This window comes from Bos taurus, chromosome 27, assembly GCF_002263795.3.
Source record: "Bos taurus isolate L1 Dominette 01449 registration number 42190680 breed Hereford chromosome 27, ARS-UCD2.0, whole genome shotgun sequence".
NCBI lineage: Eukaryota > Metazoa > Chordata > Mammalia > Artiodactyla > Bovidae > Bos > Bos taurus.
Window position 1 is genome coordinate 6,089,938 of NC_037354.1, and position 17,364 is coordinate 6,107,301.

A 17,364-nucleotide genomic window follows, 5' to 3' on the forward strand; every position below is an offset into this window, starting at 1 on the left:
CCCTGGAGAAGGGAACGGCTACCCACTCCAGTATTCTGACCGAGAAAATTCCACAGACTACATAGATCATGGGAACTCCAAAGAGTTGGACACTACTTTCACACTTTCACTTTCCTTTATTTAATTGCTCTTTCATGTCTTTTCCATTTTTTCTATAGAATGTTTATTCTTCTCTTAATGATTTATAAAACCCTTTATTTCATTTCAAATCTTTCGGATAACCCCCTTACTTAAAACCCTTTGATGACTTTCCTTTGATTTTAGGATAAAATTCAAATTTCTTAGTAACATACAAATACACATGGTATTTGTTGGACGTTACACACTGTCCAACACATATTGGTTGAATGAATACTATTCCCAGAAAATATAAACTATAGGCATATGTAATACTAACATTATTACCCTGAGTAATCGTATCTTACATGTGTAAAAACTTTGAACATTTAATGACAGTTCTCATACTGATTGCTTAATTATTCACGGATTATTCACGGATTCCTCTAACCAGCCAGCTATCAACCAATAAGTCAAATACATATATTTTGAGCACCTATTGTTAAAAATACTGTTGTAAGGAATGAATGGGAAGGAAAAAGATGAGAAGAAAGTTATTTTCCTTTATGGAGTTTACAATACAAATGAGGAGATCAATTTTTTTCATAGAGTATAATTTGAAAAAGATATATACCCGGTGCCAATCAATAATGGCTGAGTGAATCTTATAAAAGCAAATTGCATGTAAAATCTCAGATAAGGATAAAAGGAATGGTGGTTATGGACTCTATGGAAGTGGTAGGGCTTGAGAAGGGGTTTCGGGAACATAGGAGAAATCTGGACAGAGATGTAGAAGACAGCATTCCAGGTAGGAAGACAGGAGAAGACAAGGTACTCTCTCCTAAGTGTTTACTTAGGTAAAACCTGACCCAGCAGCCCACATATTATTCAGTGGGGCATGGAAAATAGTTCACTCTTAATGAACACTACAAACCAAAATTGACGTTCCACTGTTTCAGAGCTGTAGAACTTGTTTTAATCAATTTCCCTCGATAAAACAGCTAGATTCCTGCCACTGTACCTCCTTCATCCTCTCTCCACTGATGCCTGGAGCCATGAAAACCTTCTTCTTAATGTTTGCTGCCATGATTCTTCTTGCTCAGATTTTCTCAGGTAAGCGGGAAATCTTTATTGATGTAAGGATGGCAGTCTGTTCAGGATCTGTCTTTTGAGAAGAAAGCTCAGCTTTCAGAAGAGTACATGACTCAGCCCTATGTCCTGAAAAGGTCCCAGAACAAACCAGTTACAGGAAATCTTTTCCTAAGCTTAGACACAAATCATTGTGGCCACACTGATTCAGGCCACCTTCAATCAGAAGAGTATCTCGTTAATTTCCCTAAAAGCTCTACAAAGGGGTTCAGAGTTCTCTTTATGTTTAAATCTCTTTCCTCCTATGATCTTTGACCTATCTGCAAAGTATGACAAAGTGATTGCTTTAAAATGAGAGAAAATGTTAGAGACAAACTCCAAAAGAACTTGTTAATTTAGAGAAATATAGCCTCTGTAGCCTAGAAACTAAACTTATGATGGTCCTTAGTCTATTTTTTCAAGTCTAACTAACTGGTGCAGATCTCCTAATCCTAGATTATCTTGAACCTTTTTTCTGGCTCTTACACACGGATGGAAAATTATATCCTTTAAAGCACTAACACCTTGATTAGTTTTCTTTGGAGTCCTTGAGTCCTTAGAAATGGGTTCTTTTTACTCCATACAGCCAAGACTTTATCCCTAATCAACTTTTATGTTCATTCCCTTCTCAACCATCCTTCATTCCTTTTGTTATGATGCCTTTCCTCATGGGGTTCTCCATGCATCATACAGCATCTTGTCTATTTCTTCTTCGTGGTTTCTGAATTGCTACACTTACTTTCTGCACAATCTGGCCTCAGTACCTAGCTTTTTGTTGTTCAGTTGCTCAGTCCTGTCTGACTCTCTGCAACCCCGTGGACTGCAGCAAGCCAAGCTCCCCTGTCCCAACATCTATTGAATGTGTGTTACCACTAATGAGAAATTGTTCTAGGGACTACAACAGAAGGAGGTAAAGTGGAGGTCAACATTAGAGTGTGGCCTTTGCTCTTAATTTACTTACTGTTTATTAGTCTATTATTTCTGTGTTGATCAAAAATAGGTTGCCCATAGTAACAAATAAGCATGTAATAAGTTTAGAATGCAAATATATCACAAATAACTATGATACAAAACAGTGCTCACAAGTGCCATGAAGAAGAAAAGTAAAAGAGAAGCCACAGAAGCAGAAGTTTGTTTCCAAATGGGGAGACCAGGAAAGGCTTCCTGGAAGGTCGTTGTTTGCATTGCACTTTTGAAAATTTTGAAAACCCGCAGGACTAGAAATAAAGAACAGAGCTGAGGAACATTGCCCTCATGTTTCAAACCATCTCTTGTAAAGTCAGTTTCTTAACTTCGGCCTCAGTCTCTTTCTTGGGGTGCCGGGGGTGGGAGTGGGGCCGGGGGGTGAAGTCAGACAACGAATCCAGGCTAAGGAAACAAGTTTTAAGCTGTCCTCTCCATCTCCTTGGAGAAGGCAATGGCACCCCACTCCACTACTCTTTCCTGGAGAATCCCATGGACAGAGGAGCCTGGACAGACTGCCGTCTATGGGGTCGCTAAGAGTCGGACACGACTGAGCAACATCACTTGCACTTTTCACTTTCATGTATTGGAGAAGGAAATGCCAACCCACTCCAGTGTTCTTGCCTGGAGAATCCCAGGGACGGAGGAGCCTGGTGGACTGCCGTCTATGGGGTCGCACAGAGTCGGACACGACTGAAGCGACTTAGCGGCAGCAGCAGCAGCAGCTCCATCTCCTTCCATCCAGACTCCAGCTGATTCGAATCAACTATAGAAGGAGATGTGTAAGAGCTTCTTATTTCCAAAACTCAGCTCAGACATGCTTGTTTCTCAATAAGGAGCACAGTCTAGGGCTACCGCCACAACAGTCACACAGAATCTCAGCATTGCAAGTGGGTTTAATGATTAATAAAAGAGGTGATGAACACAGACTATAATGCCAACATATTTGAGGCCTATCTCAGCTCCAGTCCTCATAAGATTTATGAACTCTGTGTTTCAATTTATTTCCTATAAATGGAAATAATAATAACAATAGGGCATTTTTTTCAAGATTAAGACATTTTATTATATTAACTAGAGTAGAGGCTAACTGGTTTTAATTAAAAAGAGAACAAAAGCCTTAAACTAGAGTAATAGAAAAAAGGAAGTTTATTTCTCTCTCATGTAAAAGTTCCAAAAGAGGTAATTGAGTAGGTTGGGAAGAAGGCTCTTCTCCATTAGGTAAGCCATGCTGGGATCAGGGAGGAAGGTCAATCTTGCCATCCCAAACAGGTGACTATGTCACTGATTCAAAGATGCTCTAAAAGGAAGGAATAAAAATTGAGTAAAACAGAAACAGCTCGTATCACTCCAGTCCTATTTCATTGGTCCAAAATCATTCATGAGGCTAGACGGAAATAGAAAACCAGAAACAGTCATCTTTAGTTAAGGATCTGAAAAGTGAAAGTGAAAGTGAAGTAGCTCAGTCCTGTGACTCTTTGCAATCCCATGAACTGTATCCCATGGAATTTTCCAGGCAAGAGTACTAGAGTGGGTTGCCATTTCTTTCTCCAGGGGAATCTTCCCTGAGCAGCCAGACAAAACTCAGAGGTTCTACTACTTACTAACAGATGGAAGGTGAAAATGACTTCTTGGGGACAGTCTCTATATGCACTGCTTAAACAGTGCCAGGCGCACTTGATGGAGTTAACTATTATTATTATTCAGTTCTCATTGTTCTTATCATTATCATTGTTATTCTTTGCCCCAATTCAATGTAAACATATGACATGTCAATTGACTGCTCTGATGCTTGATAAATTTCAGTGATCTGTAACTCAAAATATCCCGAGTTCAACTTTGGACTACTGAAAATGTTTCCCTTTACTCTGAGCAGAAATCTAAGTTCTTGACATTTTTTTTTCATTGGTTAGTCCTACCCTGGGCATCAACAAGCTTTCAACATGGTAATGTCTGAGATGTGTGACAGCTAATATACACACTTCCCTCCCAGAGTGGCTTTGCAAGCATAAGCATTACACCCTTTGAGAATAACTGTCAGCTCTTTCAATTATTTTTCCAGAGAATATTTTTTCGATCACTCCTCTCTTGAAACACTTTACTCTTTTCAGCTTAGTCTCTTTGTTCCGAATGAGCACACACTGCCTCAGGCGCCCTAAGGTTGCTGGTAAAGATAATATTATAATATTCCGTTGATGGTATTTATGGAGCAGGTTAGTGCACTATGTTTCTTTTGATCTTTATAGCAAAAATGTGGAATTCCACAACCATATGCCAAAGTACTAATTTGCCTATAATGTAAATAAACAAGCTTTATCTTTTGTTATTTATCAGAGACTATTATTTTGGAGACAAGGAAAAAAAAAAAAAAAACATTTCTTGGAAAAGATTGTTCACTGGAATTCAAAAGTATATCGTCTCCTCCCAGGAAGAAACATTCTGTTTGTATATGTCCAATAAAGACAACAGCAGAGGGAACTGTTTTTCATTTTTCCTAATTGAATACAATGGAAGAACACGGTATATACTGAACCAGGGATGTGAGTTCAGACAACAGCTGTTTAGGTCACATCTGCTTTATCTGATAGCTAGATTCACAATCCGTATCTCCTTGGAATTCGGGTGACAGGGAATTCTAAGCTGGCCTGGCTGGTGAAGTTTTTGGTAATTAAGTACTAGATAACTGAAGACTAATTGCTTTCTTTGCTTTCTAGCCCCAAGAAGCCTTAAAAGACAGATACACTGTCTGAAAATGGATGGTCGCTGTGAAGTCGAATGCCTTTCCTTTGAGGATAAGATAGGGGGCTGCAGAGCTGAACTGACACCATTTTGCTGCAGAAAAAGAGTCAATAATTAAAAGCTAAGCAGCAGCTACACAAATCAATAAGGTGTAGCTCTGTCTTTGATCTCAGTGCAGCGAACCTCTCTAGATCTTCTCTCCTTGACGTCTACGTCGGGATTCTCTGAAGTTGTCAGTCTAGTCTCTGATGCTGCAGGAAATACCTTTTCTAGGCTGCAAGCTTCCAGGATGGGGAGAAGTTGGGGGCGGGGCAGGAAGCTCTCTGTCTTGTTTGCTTTGCATCCCCCTTCCTCATATAGGGGCTGTTAGTTACTTTATTGATGGATAAAATTAGTAAACTAATTAATAAAAGAGGTAGAATGGAAAAGGTTGAAAAGCAAGTTAATGAACTGAGTTCTAAGGTTATACTCCTGGCTTCTACCAGACATGTGACCTGGGGCTGTCTCCACCGAGATTCTGCTATTTGCAATGTAAGGAGACTCAACTCTGTGGTAAACGGACCCCTTGCTGGACACCAACTGTGACCTCCTCAGCAGCACCCTCCTCTCTCTCCTTTATACGGAGGAATTATTTAAAATGTCTCCTGTTCCCTGTCTGATCTAGAACATTGAGTTCCACAAAGATTTGGACCTGTCCAAATTTAAGCTGGCCACAGACTAAGTAGCATCCTCATTCTGGCCACTTGCAGTGAGAGCTGATTAAATCATGGTCTATTTAAGCACTAAGCTCCCTCAGTCAGTTAGTTCAGTCGCTCAGTCGTGTCCAACTTTTTGCAACCCCATGAATCGCAGCATGCCAGGCCTCCCTGTCCATCACCAACTCCTGGAGTTCACTCAGACTCACGTCCATCCAGTCAGTGATGCCATCCAGCCATCTCATCCTCTGTCGTCCCCTTCTCCTCCTGCCCCCAATCCCTCCCAGCATCAAGGTCTTTTCCAATGAGTCAACTCTTTGCATGAGGTGGCCAAAGTACTGGAGTTTCAGCTTTAGCATCATTCCTTCCAAAGAACACCCAGGGCTGACCTCCTTCAGAATGGACTGGTTGCATCTCCTTGCAGTCCGAGGGACTCTCAAGAGTCTTCTCCAACACCACAGTTCAAAAGCATCAATTCTTTGGCACTCAGCCTTCTTCACAGTCCAACAAGATTATCTAATTCAACACCCTCATTATAGGTGAAGGGATCCAAGTTCAAGACCACCCAGTTACAGGCTTAGTTACTCCTCTATTCAGACTTCTCATCTGGTCTTGTGTTCTCAGCATGTCCACAGAGAACTGCTAGATGAGCACAGAACAAGGCCAACATAAAGATGGAACAGTTTTTAGCAGCTCAAATGAGAAGTTAGATTGAACAAAAAGTTGAAAGCAGATGCAAAAAAAAAAAAAAAGTGGACACTTTCCAAAATCTCTCCTGAGATCCTTGCTCTTTGAAGCAAATTGAGGCTTGCCTTTATCCTGTTTTGCCAAAATATGGAGTCCCAGATTTCAGGCAGAGCAAAACCTATCTCATGTGCCATTTTCATCCTAGGAGACTGACACCATACCCTTTCAAAGCAGAAGAAGGCAAAATCCTTCAGCTCTGCTCTAGACAATCCCCTCATCTCCTGGGTTAAGCTTGCTTCCTATAAAGATATATTAATACATAGGAGAGAATGCAGCAAAACAAACTTTCCTGGGGCAAGACAATTTGTAAAAAGCTTTGAGAAATAAACTTTTTTGGGAAAATATTCTGGTATTATCACTTATCTTTATGGCTCATTTCTTAAAACTGCAACAGGCTGAGGACATGACCTATAGGAATCAGAGGAATGGTCTCCGGTTCTAGCTTTCCCAGCAGTGCCTGATCAACAGACTGGGATAAAACCAACTGCCTTTGAGAATCTAAATTTACCTAGACTTTCTCTCTCCCTTCTCTCCTCTTCTCTTTTCTCCCTTTCCTCACCAAATGACTTGAAAGGTACTATATGTTTTCTGTCACCCTAGTTGCTTCTTAATCTATAGAAACATCTTCAGCCTTCATCACACTTCATGCTGGGACTTGTCTACCGAGAGACAAGGGACCTCTTAGACGCCTCTTAGTCACTCTTTTATCTTAAAGACACCAGGGTCAGGAGTTTCCTGATGACCTAGAGGTTGGGACTTGGCGCTTTCAGTGCTGTGGCCCATGTTCAAAACTGGTCCAGGAACTAAAATCCCACAAGCCGCACAGTGTGGCCAAAAAAAAAGATGTCAGAGTCAACTCCAAAGATCTCTGATCATCATTCATCCTTGTGGCATGGAGGTGGTAACTCTGTCCTCTGGTTTTTAGTCTCTGTGCCCTTTTGACCTGTCAGTCCCTGTGCACCTGGTTACCTGCAGTAGATCCACTCTGTTTCAAATATTCAGTATGGTTTCTGCTCACCTGAGTGAAGCCTGTTTAAGAAAAACTACACTATGTTTCCAACTTGAACTTCTTGCCAAAGTTTATTGGTGAAAGTTGCTCAGTCATTTCCAACTCTTTGTGACCCTCTGGACTATACAGTCCATGGAATTCTCCAGGCCAGAATACTGGAGTGGGTAGCCTTCCCCTTCTCCAGGGGATCTTCCCAACCCAGGAATAGAACCCGGGTCTCCCACACTGCAGGGAGATTCTTTACCAGCTGAGCCACCAGGGTTAGGTCTTATCTAAATGGATTTCTGATAGATACCTCAAAAGTAACTTACCTCCATTTCAATATATTACTTTCTTTCCACAACTGATCTTCATTTAATATTCTAGATCTTAGTCAATATTGTTACCCTTTACTCAGACACTCAGGTGAAAAATGGCTTCCTCAGGAAAGCTTTCTTTGCCTCATAAATCACACAATTCACTCATTACATTAATCTACATAAATTACTCATTAGAATCTGCAAATTGCAATTATCATCCTCCCTTCTCTCTCCTCACTAAAGGTGCTGGGTGTTCAGAGCTGCACCATCTTCAGTCTGTATAGTCTATCAAACTAGCGAATTCTCACTGTCAGTTACCTAAGGTTTACTTATACATTTGGGTTTGGGCTTTGTATGGAATAAGGAATAGTTTCACCTTTTCACGCTGCATGTGTGTGCATGAGCACACATCACACACACACACACACACACCATGTGAGTTGTTCAATCATAGAAACTGGTATTAGATTCATACTCAGTTGTATAGGAATACTTGGAACACTACAATAGCAGAGCTAGAAGTAGCCTTCATCTAGGTCAGTGTTTCCAGAACGAAGTTGATTCTAATCACCTAGAATATGTATAAAATCAGAGTTCTGTGCCCACTCTAATGCTTCATACTAGGAAATCCTCAGCAAACAAAATGAATTTTTAAAACAAGTTTTCTAACCAAGTCTCCAGCCCCGTAACATCTGAAACTGAGGAACAGAGGAGCATCTGAGATGCACTCTGGTCACTGCTCTTGCCCCTTACCTCCAGGGAGTCCCAGAATCAAGAGGCGCAACTCAGATCCGAAGTCTGGGCTTTGTACCCACTGCTACTTCACTGCCGTGCACTTTTCCATTTGGAAAAGAGATGCTGAATGGAAATGAACAAATGGCTCACCTTCCTGCTCAGCTTAAGGGGTGGAAGCGCCATTTTAGTTGTCATGACACATCCATCCATGTCCAGCAAACTAACATATGTGGTGGCAAGTTCCACAAACTGATGGGAGCCCCAGGGGAGCCCAGAACAGGAGAGGAGCCACTGACTAGTTACTGGAGTCTTGAGAGGGTTCACAGAAAAGAGGCCCAGTTACTCTTTAAAACCATGGGTTCCTCAAACTAGCCTAAGTCACTTGAACTGAAACAGAAGGACAGCTGTTGGTAATCTTCCATTCTATTGTCAATATAAACATAGTATGTTCCCATTTGACAATCATTTCCATTCAAACTGCTTATTCCCATCACTGAAGAACAGAGCAGCCAGCATAACCAGGACTCCCTGTCCTCCCTGGAAGCCCATTCTGCTCTCATGGGACCTCCATGACCCTGGATATACCTGACTAAGTATTAAATGTCCTCATTATCCAAACAAAGACATTCCATTGGCCCTAGTGTGCTGCCGAGGGACATCACGCCATCTGTTCATGCACAGGAACTTCTGTTGTTCTCCTCTGCCGCTTTATTCTTTCTTGAACCACATTTCCCCAGGTAACAGAACAAATTTATAAAAGCACGGGAAGGGACTTCCCTGGTGGATCAGTGGTGGAGAGTCCATCTGCCAATGCAGGAGATGCAGATTCGATTCCTGGTCCTGGAGGATCCCACCTGCTGCAGAGCAACTGAGCCTGTGCACCACAACTGCTGAGCCTGCACTCTGGAGGGGGGACCGCAACTCCTAAGCCCATGAGCCAGGACTATGAAGTCCGTGTGCCCTAAAGCCTGTACTGTGCAGCAAGAGAAGCCACTGCAATAAGAAGTCCAAGCACCACAATGAAGAATAGCCCCCGCTCACCGCCGCCTGAGAAAAGCCCTCAAAGCAATGAAGACCCAGCACAGCCAAAATAAACAAATAAATAATTAAAAAAAAAAAAAAACCCTGGTTAAGTTTAGAGAACATGAGAGCTTGAGAGAATCCTGCACGCAAGACAAAATCCCCAGGACCTACACACGGAGGAGCCCCGTGGAAAGTCACCTGACCTTGGAATCATTGCTTCTGATTGTTATGAACCACACACCAGGTCAGGTGAAGGCTGACGTAGCTGAAGTGGCTGTCAGAGGCTTTGCAGGGCTCTGGAACTATCTCTGTCCCATCAGTGAAAATGAACAGGATCAGGGACTTCCCTGGTGGTCCAGTAGCTAAGACTCCATGATCCCATTGCAGGGGGCCCAGGTTCAATTTCTGCTCAGGGAACTAGATCCCACTGAGATCTTCCATGTCCTGGCTATTAAATGTCCATCAGCAGATGAATGGATAAGCTGTGGTACATATACACAATGGAGTATTACTCAGCCATTAAAAAGAATACATTTGAATCAGTTCTAATGAGATGGATTAAACTGGAGCCTATTATACAGAGTGAAGTAAGCCAGAAAGAAAAACACTAATACAGTATACTAACACATATATATGGAATTTATCAAGATGGTAAAGACAACCCTGTATGCGAGACAGCAAAAGAGACACAGATGTATAGAACAGTCTTTTGGACTCTGTGGTGGGGGGATGATTTGGGAGAATGGAATTAAAACATGTATAATATCATATAAGAAACAAATCACCAGTCCAGGTTCGATGCAGGGTACAGGAAGCTTGGGGCTGGTGCACTGGGATGACCCAGAGGGATGGTATGGGGAGGGAGGTGGGAGGGGGGTTCAGGATGGGGAACACGTGTACACCCGTGGCGGATTCATGTTGATGTATGGCAAAACCAATACAATATTGTAAAGTAAAAAAAAAAAAAAAATATTAATTAAAAAATTAAAAAAAAAGTGGGACCTTTTTAAGCAACTTAAAAAAGGATCCCACATGTCGCAACTAAGACTTGGTACAGCCAAATAAGTATTTTTTAAAAAGAAAGAAAATGAATAGGATCAGAGTCATAGAAAACAGGACATTTTCCTAATAATTCTTTTGTCTCAAAAACTCCTCTGCTCAAGTTCTCCAAGAGTTAGTGGTTCTAAAATGCTGGCAAGACAGAGCCATGACAAAGTCTTGTAGACCTGGACAAAGGGAAGCAACAGGGCCCTACTTGGAAGGATTACTATGAGTCTAAGTAAACTGACCAAGGACTAAACATCTTTAGAGCTTGACTATGTCCCGGTGGCCTTATTCCAAACCTTGGTTCTCTATCTTCCCTTTCAAGCCCTGCTCTTCTAAAATAGAAGCTACACATAGAGATTCAAGGTAACCCCAAAATTGTGCATGCCTGTCTACATTTGGGGGTGGGTGGGTGGGGGGACCAGGAACTGAAGGCATGAGCCATCCTGCCCAGACATGCCTTACAGCAAGTTCACCAATGCCTTGGGCCTGGTTGATTTTTTATCCCAGCAGGCTGCCTGTGTTTGCTTTAAGGCATAATTTCCTGCGTGAAAATCTAGGAGTCCAGGTCTAAAATACCCCACAAGGACTAGGTTTGGGTACCTAGTCATTTACTCTGAGGAGTCTGTGCTCTAATCTCCCATCCCCTTGGGTTTGTTATTATCATTACATTAATGTCACTGTGACCAGCACCCTATTATTGCTGTTGTTTCCATCACTATATTTACTATGAGTCTTAGGGTGGATTATTTCAGTGGTGGTTGTTATATAACGTTGACTACACTTTCTCTGTTCAGGAGGAGGGTCCCATTCACTAGAGACCACTACTGATGTTTCCCCCAAATTCAGACATGTACACTGAAGCTTTATTGCTCGGTCTCCTCTCGTGAGACTAGCCCCCTGAAATGTTCCTGGTCCCCCTTCTGAGGTACCCTGTTGGTGGGGGGTTCAGTGGAGGACATCCCCAGGTTGGCTGAGCCTCTAGGGTGTGAGCAACCTCCCTCCAGGGATCAGCACCGTCTTGTGCAGGCCTGGAAGACCCAGAAAGCCTCCTTCATTCTCCAGAGCCACCCCAAACTTCTAACTCCACTGGTAGGTCCTGGCACTGTTCTTGCCATCCTGGAAAGGCTGAAAAATATGTTACCGACTGCCTGAGAATCCTGAGATTTTCTACTGTAGCTAACGACCCAGGATCATTGTTGCCAAAAGCAGAGGCACAAGGTGGGAGTCCTGGGCTCACCTGAGCCTCTGCACCTGAGCCCCTTATTGGCCCAAGAAATGCCTGTGCTGCACTTCAAGCCATGGAGATGGGGCCATGCCAGCCTGAGCCACTGCACAATTTTCTGTCCTCTAGGAAGCCTATGAAATGCTTGTGCAGGCCACTGACACCCCTACTGGTCAGAAGCACCATGCACAACTCTTGTCTACACCTTCTCTAATAGAATGCAAACCCAGGTGTCTGGATTTCTGCAGGTCTGGGCAGAACAGATGGCAGAAGGTCAGCGAGGAGGTGCTGGCTACAGTATGGTGTGGGCTTAATGGGTGCTTATGGATGGTGTAATATCATTCAAATCAAGTGTGTGTGTGTGTGTGTGCGTGCGTGTGTTAGTTCAGTTCAGTTCAGTTGCTCAGTCGTGTCCAACTCTTTGCAACCCCATGAATCGCAGCACGCCAGGCCTCCTTGTCCATCACCAACTCCCAGAGTTCACTCAAACTCATGTCCATTGAGTCGGTGATGCCATCCAGCCATCTCATCCTCTGTCGTCCCCTTCTCCTCCTGCCCCCAATCCCTCCCAGCATCAGAGTCTTTTCCAATGAGTCAATTCTTCGCATGAGGTGGCCAAAATACTGGAGTTTCAGCTTTAGCATCATTCCTTCCAAAGAACACCCAGGGATGATCTCCTTTAGAATGGACTGGTTGGATCTCCTTGCAGTCCAAGGGACTCTCAAGAGTCTTCTCCAACACCACAGTTCAAAAGCATCAATTCTTTGGCGCTCAGCTTTCTTCACAGTCTAACTCTCACATCCATACATGACCACTGGAAAAACCATAGCCTTGACTAGATGGACCTTTGTTGGCAAAGTAATGTCTCTGCTTTTCAATATGCTATCTAGGTTGGTCATAACTTTCCTTCCAAGGAGTAAGCATCTTTTAATTTCATGGCTGCAGTCACCATCTGCAGTGATTCTGGAGCCCAAAAAAATAAAGTCTGACGCTATGTGTTAAGGCAGATGTAAATACAGGAAGAAAATACTGGATACCAAAATTTCCACAAGTTGACCTGTATCTGCTGGATTTACTGTAAGATTTTTCCTTTACAGCTCCTGTGTGTGTATATTATTTGCATCTTACCTAAGATTCTGCAAAATTTAGGAAATCGCTTCAAAGTCTAAAATCAATTTGATTTAATCAACTTAAAAATCTTTCAATTAAAAACTGAAAGATGGGGACTTCCCTGGTGGTCCAGTGGTTAAGAATCCACCTGCCAATGCAGGTGACACAGGTTCCATCCCTGGTCCCAGGGGATTCATGCTACAGGGAAAGTAAGCAAGCCTGAGCACCACAACTAGTGAGCCCGGCATGCCTTAGAGCCCATGCTCTGCAACAAGAGAAGGCATTCCCACAAAAAGCCCACACACCAAAGCTAGAGAGCAGGCCCCGTTCACCACACTATAGAAAGTCAATTCTGAGCAACAAAGACCCAATGCGGCCAAAAATAACAACAAAAAAAAATTTTTTTAATGAAAGATATCACAAATGGCATCTTACTTAGGACATTTTAGGCAACCTTGATTTCCTAAGGTTGCCATAACAAATTACCACAAACTTGGTGATTCCGAAGGACAGAAATGTATTCTCTCACAGTCCAGGGCCTCTCAGGGGACCAGGGCTCTTTTGCTAGGCCGCTCAGAGGAATACGAGAAGTAGTAATTCAAACATGGTAAAATAGAACAGTGGATTTTGGATATGTACTCAAACTGGGGTGAAATCTTAAGGAAAAAAAAAAAGTCTTACAAAGAAAAGTAAAACTCGCCACAAGACATATACTATTAAAAATCTTAGCATTTTGGTTATCATAGGTCATTGTAAATTTGTGTTTGTTTTGCCAAAAGTTTTCACTTTCATCTCAGGTTCAAAGAATTTTTTAACAAAATAAGCCACTTATTATATACAAATAAATAATACAAATATTAATTCAATATTTATTAATATTAACTCATATTAATTAATGGGTATTAATAATTAATGAAAGAATGAATATTAATTCACCTACTAACATTAAATTGGGTTTTGATGAACATCCAGACTTAATCAGTGCTGGGGAGTCCCATGGCACAGCATATCTGGAGTCCCAACTGGGAAAAGGTCCCAGGCAGCACTGCCACTCCATGGGTGAGACTTAAAAGATTGCAGTTCGGGTTCCCGCTTATAATCCCAGGAGGGTCACAAACTGTTATCATCATCAATCTGTGCAGCTCTCAGTTCAGTCGCTCAGTCATGTCCGACTCTTTGTGACCCCATGGACTGCAGCGCGCCAGGCTTCCCTGTCCATCACCAACTTCCAGAGTTTACTCAAACTCATGTCCATTGAGTCGGTGATGCCATCCAACCATCTCATCCTCTGTCATTCCCTTCTCCTCCCACCTTCAATCTTTCCCAGCATCAGGGTCTTTTTAAATGAGTAAGAACTTTGCATCAGTGGCCAAAGTATCGAAGCTTCAGCTTCAACATCAGTCCTTCCAATGAATATTCAGGACTGATTTCCTTTAGGAAGGACTGGTTGTATCTCCTTGCTGTTCAAGGACTCTCAAGAATCTTTTCCAACACCACAGTTCAAAGGCATCAATTCTTCAGCACTCAGCTTTCTTTATGGCCCAACTGAAAGGTTGTTGTTGAATCACGCGAAGACACCGGGATTCTTGACCCCCGGAGGAGAAGAATTCAATCCAGGGCCAGAGACGAGGCTTGATCGCTCAGAGCTTTTGTGTAATAAAGTTTTATTAAAGTATAAAGGAGATAGAGAAAGCTTCTGACATAGGCATCAGAAGGGGGCAGAAAGAGTACCCACTTGCTAGTGTTAGCAATGAAGTTATATACTCTCCAATGAATCCAAAGAATGTCTGGAGGTCATAAAGACCTCACCAGACCTACTCCCATAATTTACATTTTAAGATAACAGAAAGTTTAATCCAGAGACCGTCCTTAGGCAGGATACATTATTGTTATATAATCCTAAGGAATGTAGAGAAGGAAGAAAAGATTTGTCCTTTCTTCCTCCTTGAGAATTCCAGACCCCTCTCTCCTTGGGGACCCCTAGACTCCTTATCAACCTGCCTAGGAACTGACTCTCTCACAACTGTCACATCCATACATGACCACTGGAAAAACCACAGCCTTGACTAGATGGACCTTTGTTGGCAAAGTAATATTTCTGGTTTTTAATATGCTATCTAGGTTGGTCATAACTTTTCTTCCAAGGAGCAAGTGTCTTTTAATTTCATGGCTGCAGTCACCATCTGCAGTGATTTTGGAGCCCCCAAAAATAAAGTCAGCCACTGTTTCCACTGTTTCCCCATCTATTTGCCATGAAGTGATGGGACCAGATGCCATGATCTTAGTTTTCTGAATGTTGAGCTTTAAGCTAATTTTTACTCTCCTCTTTCACTTTCATCAAGAGGCTCTTTAGTTCTTCTTCACTTTCTGCCATAAGGGTGGTGTCATCTGCATATCTGAGGTTATTGATATTTCTCCCGGTAATCTTGATTCCAACTTGTGCTTCTTCCAGCCCAGCGTTTCTCATAATGTACTCTGCATATAAGTTAAATAAGCAAGATGACAATATACAGCCTTGACATACTCCTTTTCCTATTTGGAACCAGTCTATTGTTCCATGTCCAGTTCTAACTGTTGCTTCCTGACCTGCATACAGGTTTCTCAAGAGGCAGGTCAGGTGGTCTGGTATTCCCATCTCTTTCAGAATTTCCCACAGTTATTGTGATCCATTCAGTCAAAGGCTTTGGCATAGTCAGTAAAGCAGAAATAGATGGTTTTCTGGAACTCTCTTGCTTTTTCCATGATCCAGCGGACGTTGGCAATTTGATCTCTGTTTCCTCTGCCTTGTCTAAAAACAGCTTGAACATTTGGAAGTTACTGTTGAAGCCTGGCTTGGAGAATTTTAAGCATCGTTTTCCTAGCATGTGAGATGAGTGCAATTGTGAGGTAGTTTGAGCATGCTTTGGCAGTGCAGCTCTGGTTTCATGTTAATGCTGTTTGTTTTGTTGTGTAAAACTTGAAATGTAGTTAAGCCTGGGGCTTGGTTGGCCAGGCCTCCTCCAGGGTCTCAACAATCTCAAGATTTCTCTCCCATTTTATCTACAGTGCTGCAAGTCTTGCACTCATAGCAGGTAGTCACTCATAGTCACTCCCAGGGCAGTGTCCAGGCAGGTTAGAAGCAAGGTCAGAGGCCTGCTCTGCTTTGCCTCTGAAGCCTAAACAAAACTATTCATTTAATTACCCTAACAAACAGGTCTTTAGATATTTAAGATGTTTTCAGAAGCTGATTTCATGATCTCAACCCTTGCATCTCTTCATATCTAGAAAAGCACTAAATCCCTTCATGATCACATCAGCTCCACCTGACTAGCAGAAAACCTTTTGTAAAATGAGTGTTTAATGGTATTGAGGAGAAGGGGATGACAGAGGATGAGATGGTTGGATGGCATCACTGACTCAATGGACATGAGTTTGAGCAAGCTCCGGGAGTTGGTGATGGACAGGGAAGCCTGGGGTGCTGCAGTCCATAGGGTTGCAGAGAGTTGGACATGATTGAGTGACTGAACTGAACTGAAATAATTATATTGAACTCCCCCTTCACCAAAATCTTATGTATTGACCTTCCCCACTGCCTCTTTGGAGCAGTCTCTCAGAACTACCTGAGGTGCTGCCTCCCAGGCCGCAGTCCTCCTATTGCCCCAAATAAAACTTAACTCACAGCTCTCAAGTTGAGCATCTTTTCAGTCGACACAGTCCAAATCTGAACACAGGAGAATACAGATTTCCCAGCTTGAAGACAAAAAGGCAGAGAGAGAGCAAGTTCCCTTTTGTTCAGCCTTTTGTTCCATTCAGACTTTCAAAGGCTTGAATGAGCTTCTCCTCCCCAACCCTGGAAAGGGCAACTGTGCTTCTTTCAGTTTGCTAACACAGATGTCCATCTTACCCAGAAACACTCCTGAGACACACCCACAACAATATTTAACCAAATATCTGGGTACCCTCTGGCCTGAGAATGGTGGTGGTTTAGTTGCTAGGTCGTGTCCAACTCTTAAAATCCTGTGGACAGTAGCCCGCCAGACTCCTCTGTCCATGGGATTCTCCAGGCAAGAATACTGGAGTAGGTTGCCATTTCCTTCTCTAGGGAATCTTTCCCACCCAGGAATCGAACTTCAGCCTCCTGCATTGCAGGCAGATGATTTACCAACTGGGCTATGAAGGAAGCCTGGCCCGAGAACAGAAGGCGACTATTTTAATAAGAAAGGGAACTTACATTTGAGGCTTGTCTTGGGCAGCTACAAGGTGAGTAGATCTCCACATCCATCTCCCAGAATCTTAAGCACTTAGAGAGGCCTTAATGGAGCCTCAGTCACACACACCATCCATGTGGTCTCGACACCACATTACTCTCAAAGCTGCCTCCTAGAAATGACCCTAGTGAGGAAACAGAGCAGAATATACATTTCAAAGACAGGGGAGGGGATGAGGGACCTCTAATTTCCTAGGTCCAGTTCTTGAGTCGACCAGTGGTTCCATCTTCTCTTGGTGACCTCCTCCAACGATCCCTGCCCTCCCCCCCCCCGCCCCCTCCCCCCGCCCCGGCCCCAGTCTTCATCTAACTCTACCTACCTCCCAGAGACCTCATTTCCAAAC

General features: G+C 42.8%; 1 protein-coding gene across 1 annotated transcript; it reads left to right on the top strand.

Moving 5' to 3' along the window:
- The first annotated feature begins 1,086 nt into the window (after positions 1 to 1,086).
- LOC100296670 (beta-defensin 107A) lies at positions 1,087 to 5,130 on the top strand. Its single transcript, XM_002698623.6, has 2 exons — positions 1,087 to 1,170; positions 4,863 to 5,130. The coding sequence occupies exons 1-2, from the start codon at positions 1,101 to 1,103 to the stop codon at positions 5,003 to 5,005; spliced, it is 213 nt and encodes a 70-aa protein (XP_002698669.1). The 5' UTR covers positions 1,087 to 1,100; the 3' UTR covers positions 5,006 to 5,130.
- The last annotated feature ends 12,234 nt before the right edge of the window (positions 5,131 to 17,364 follow it).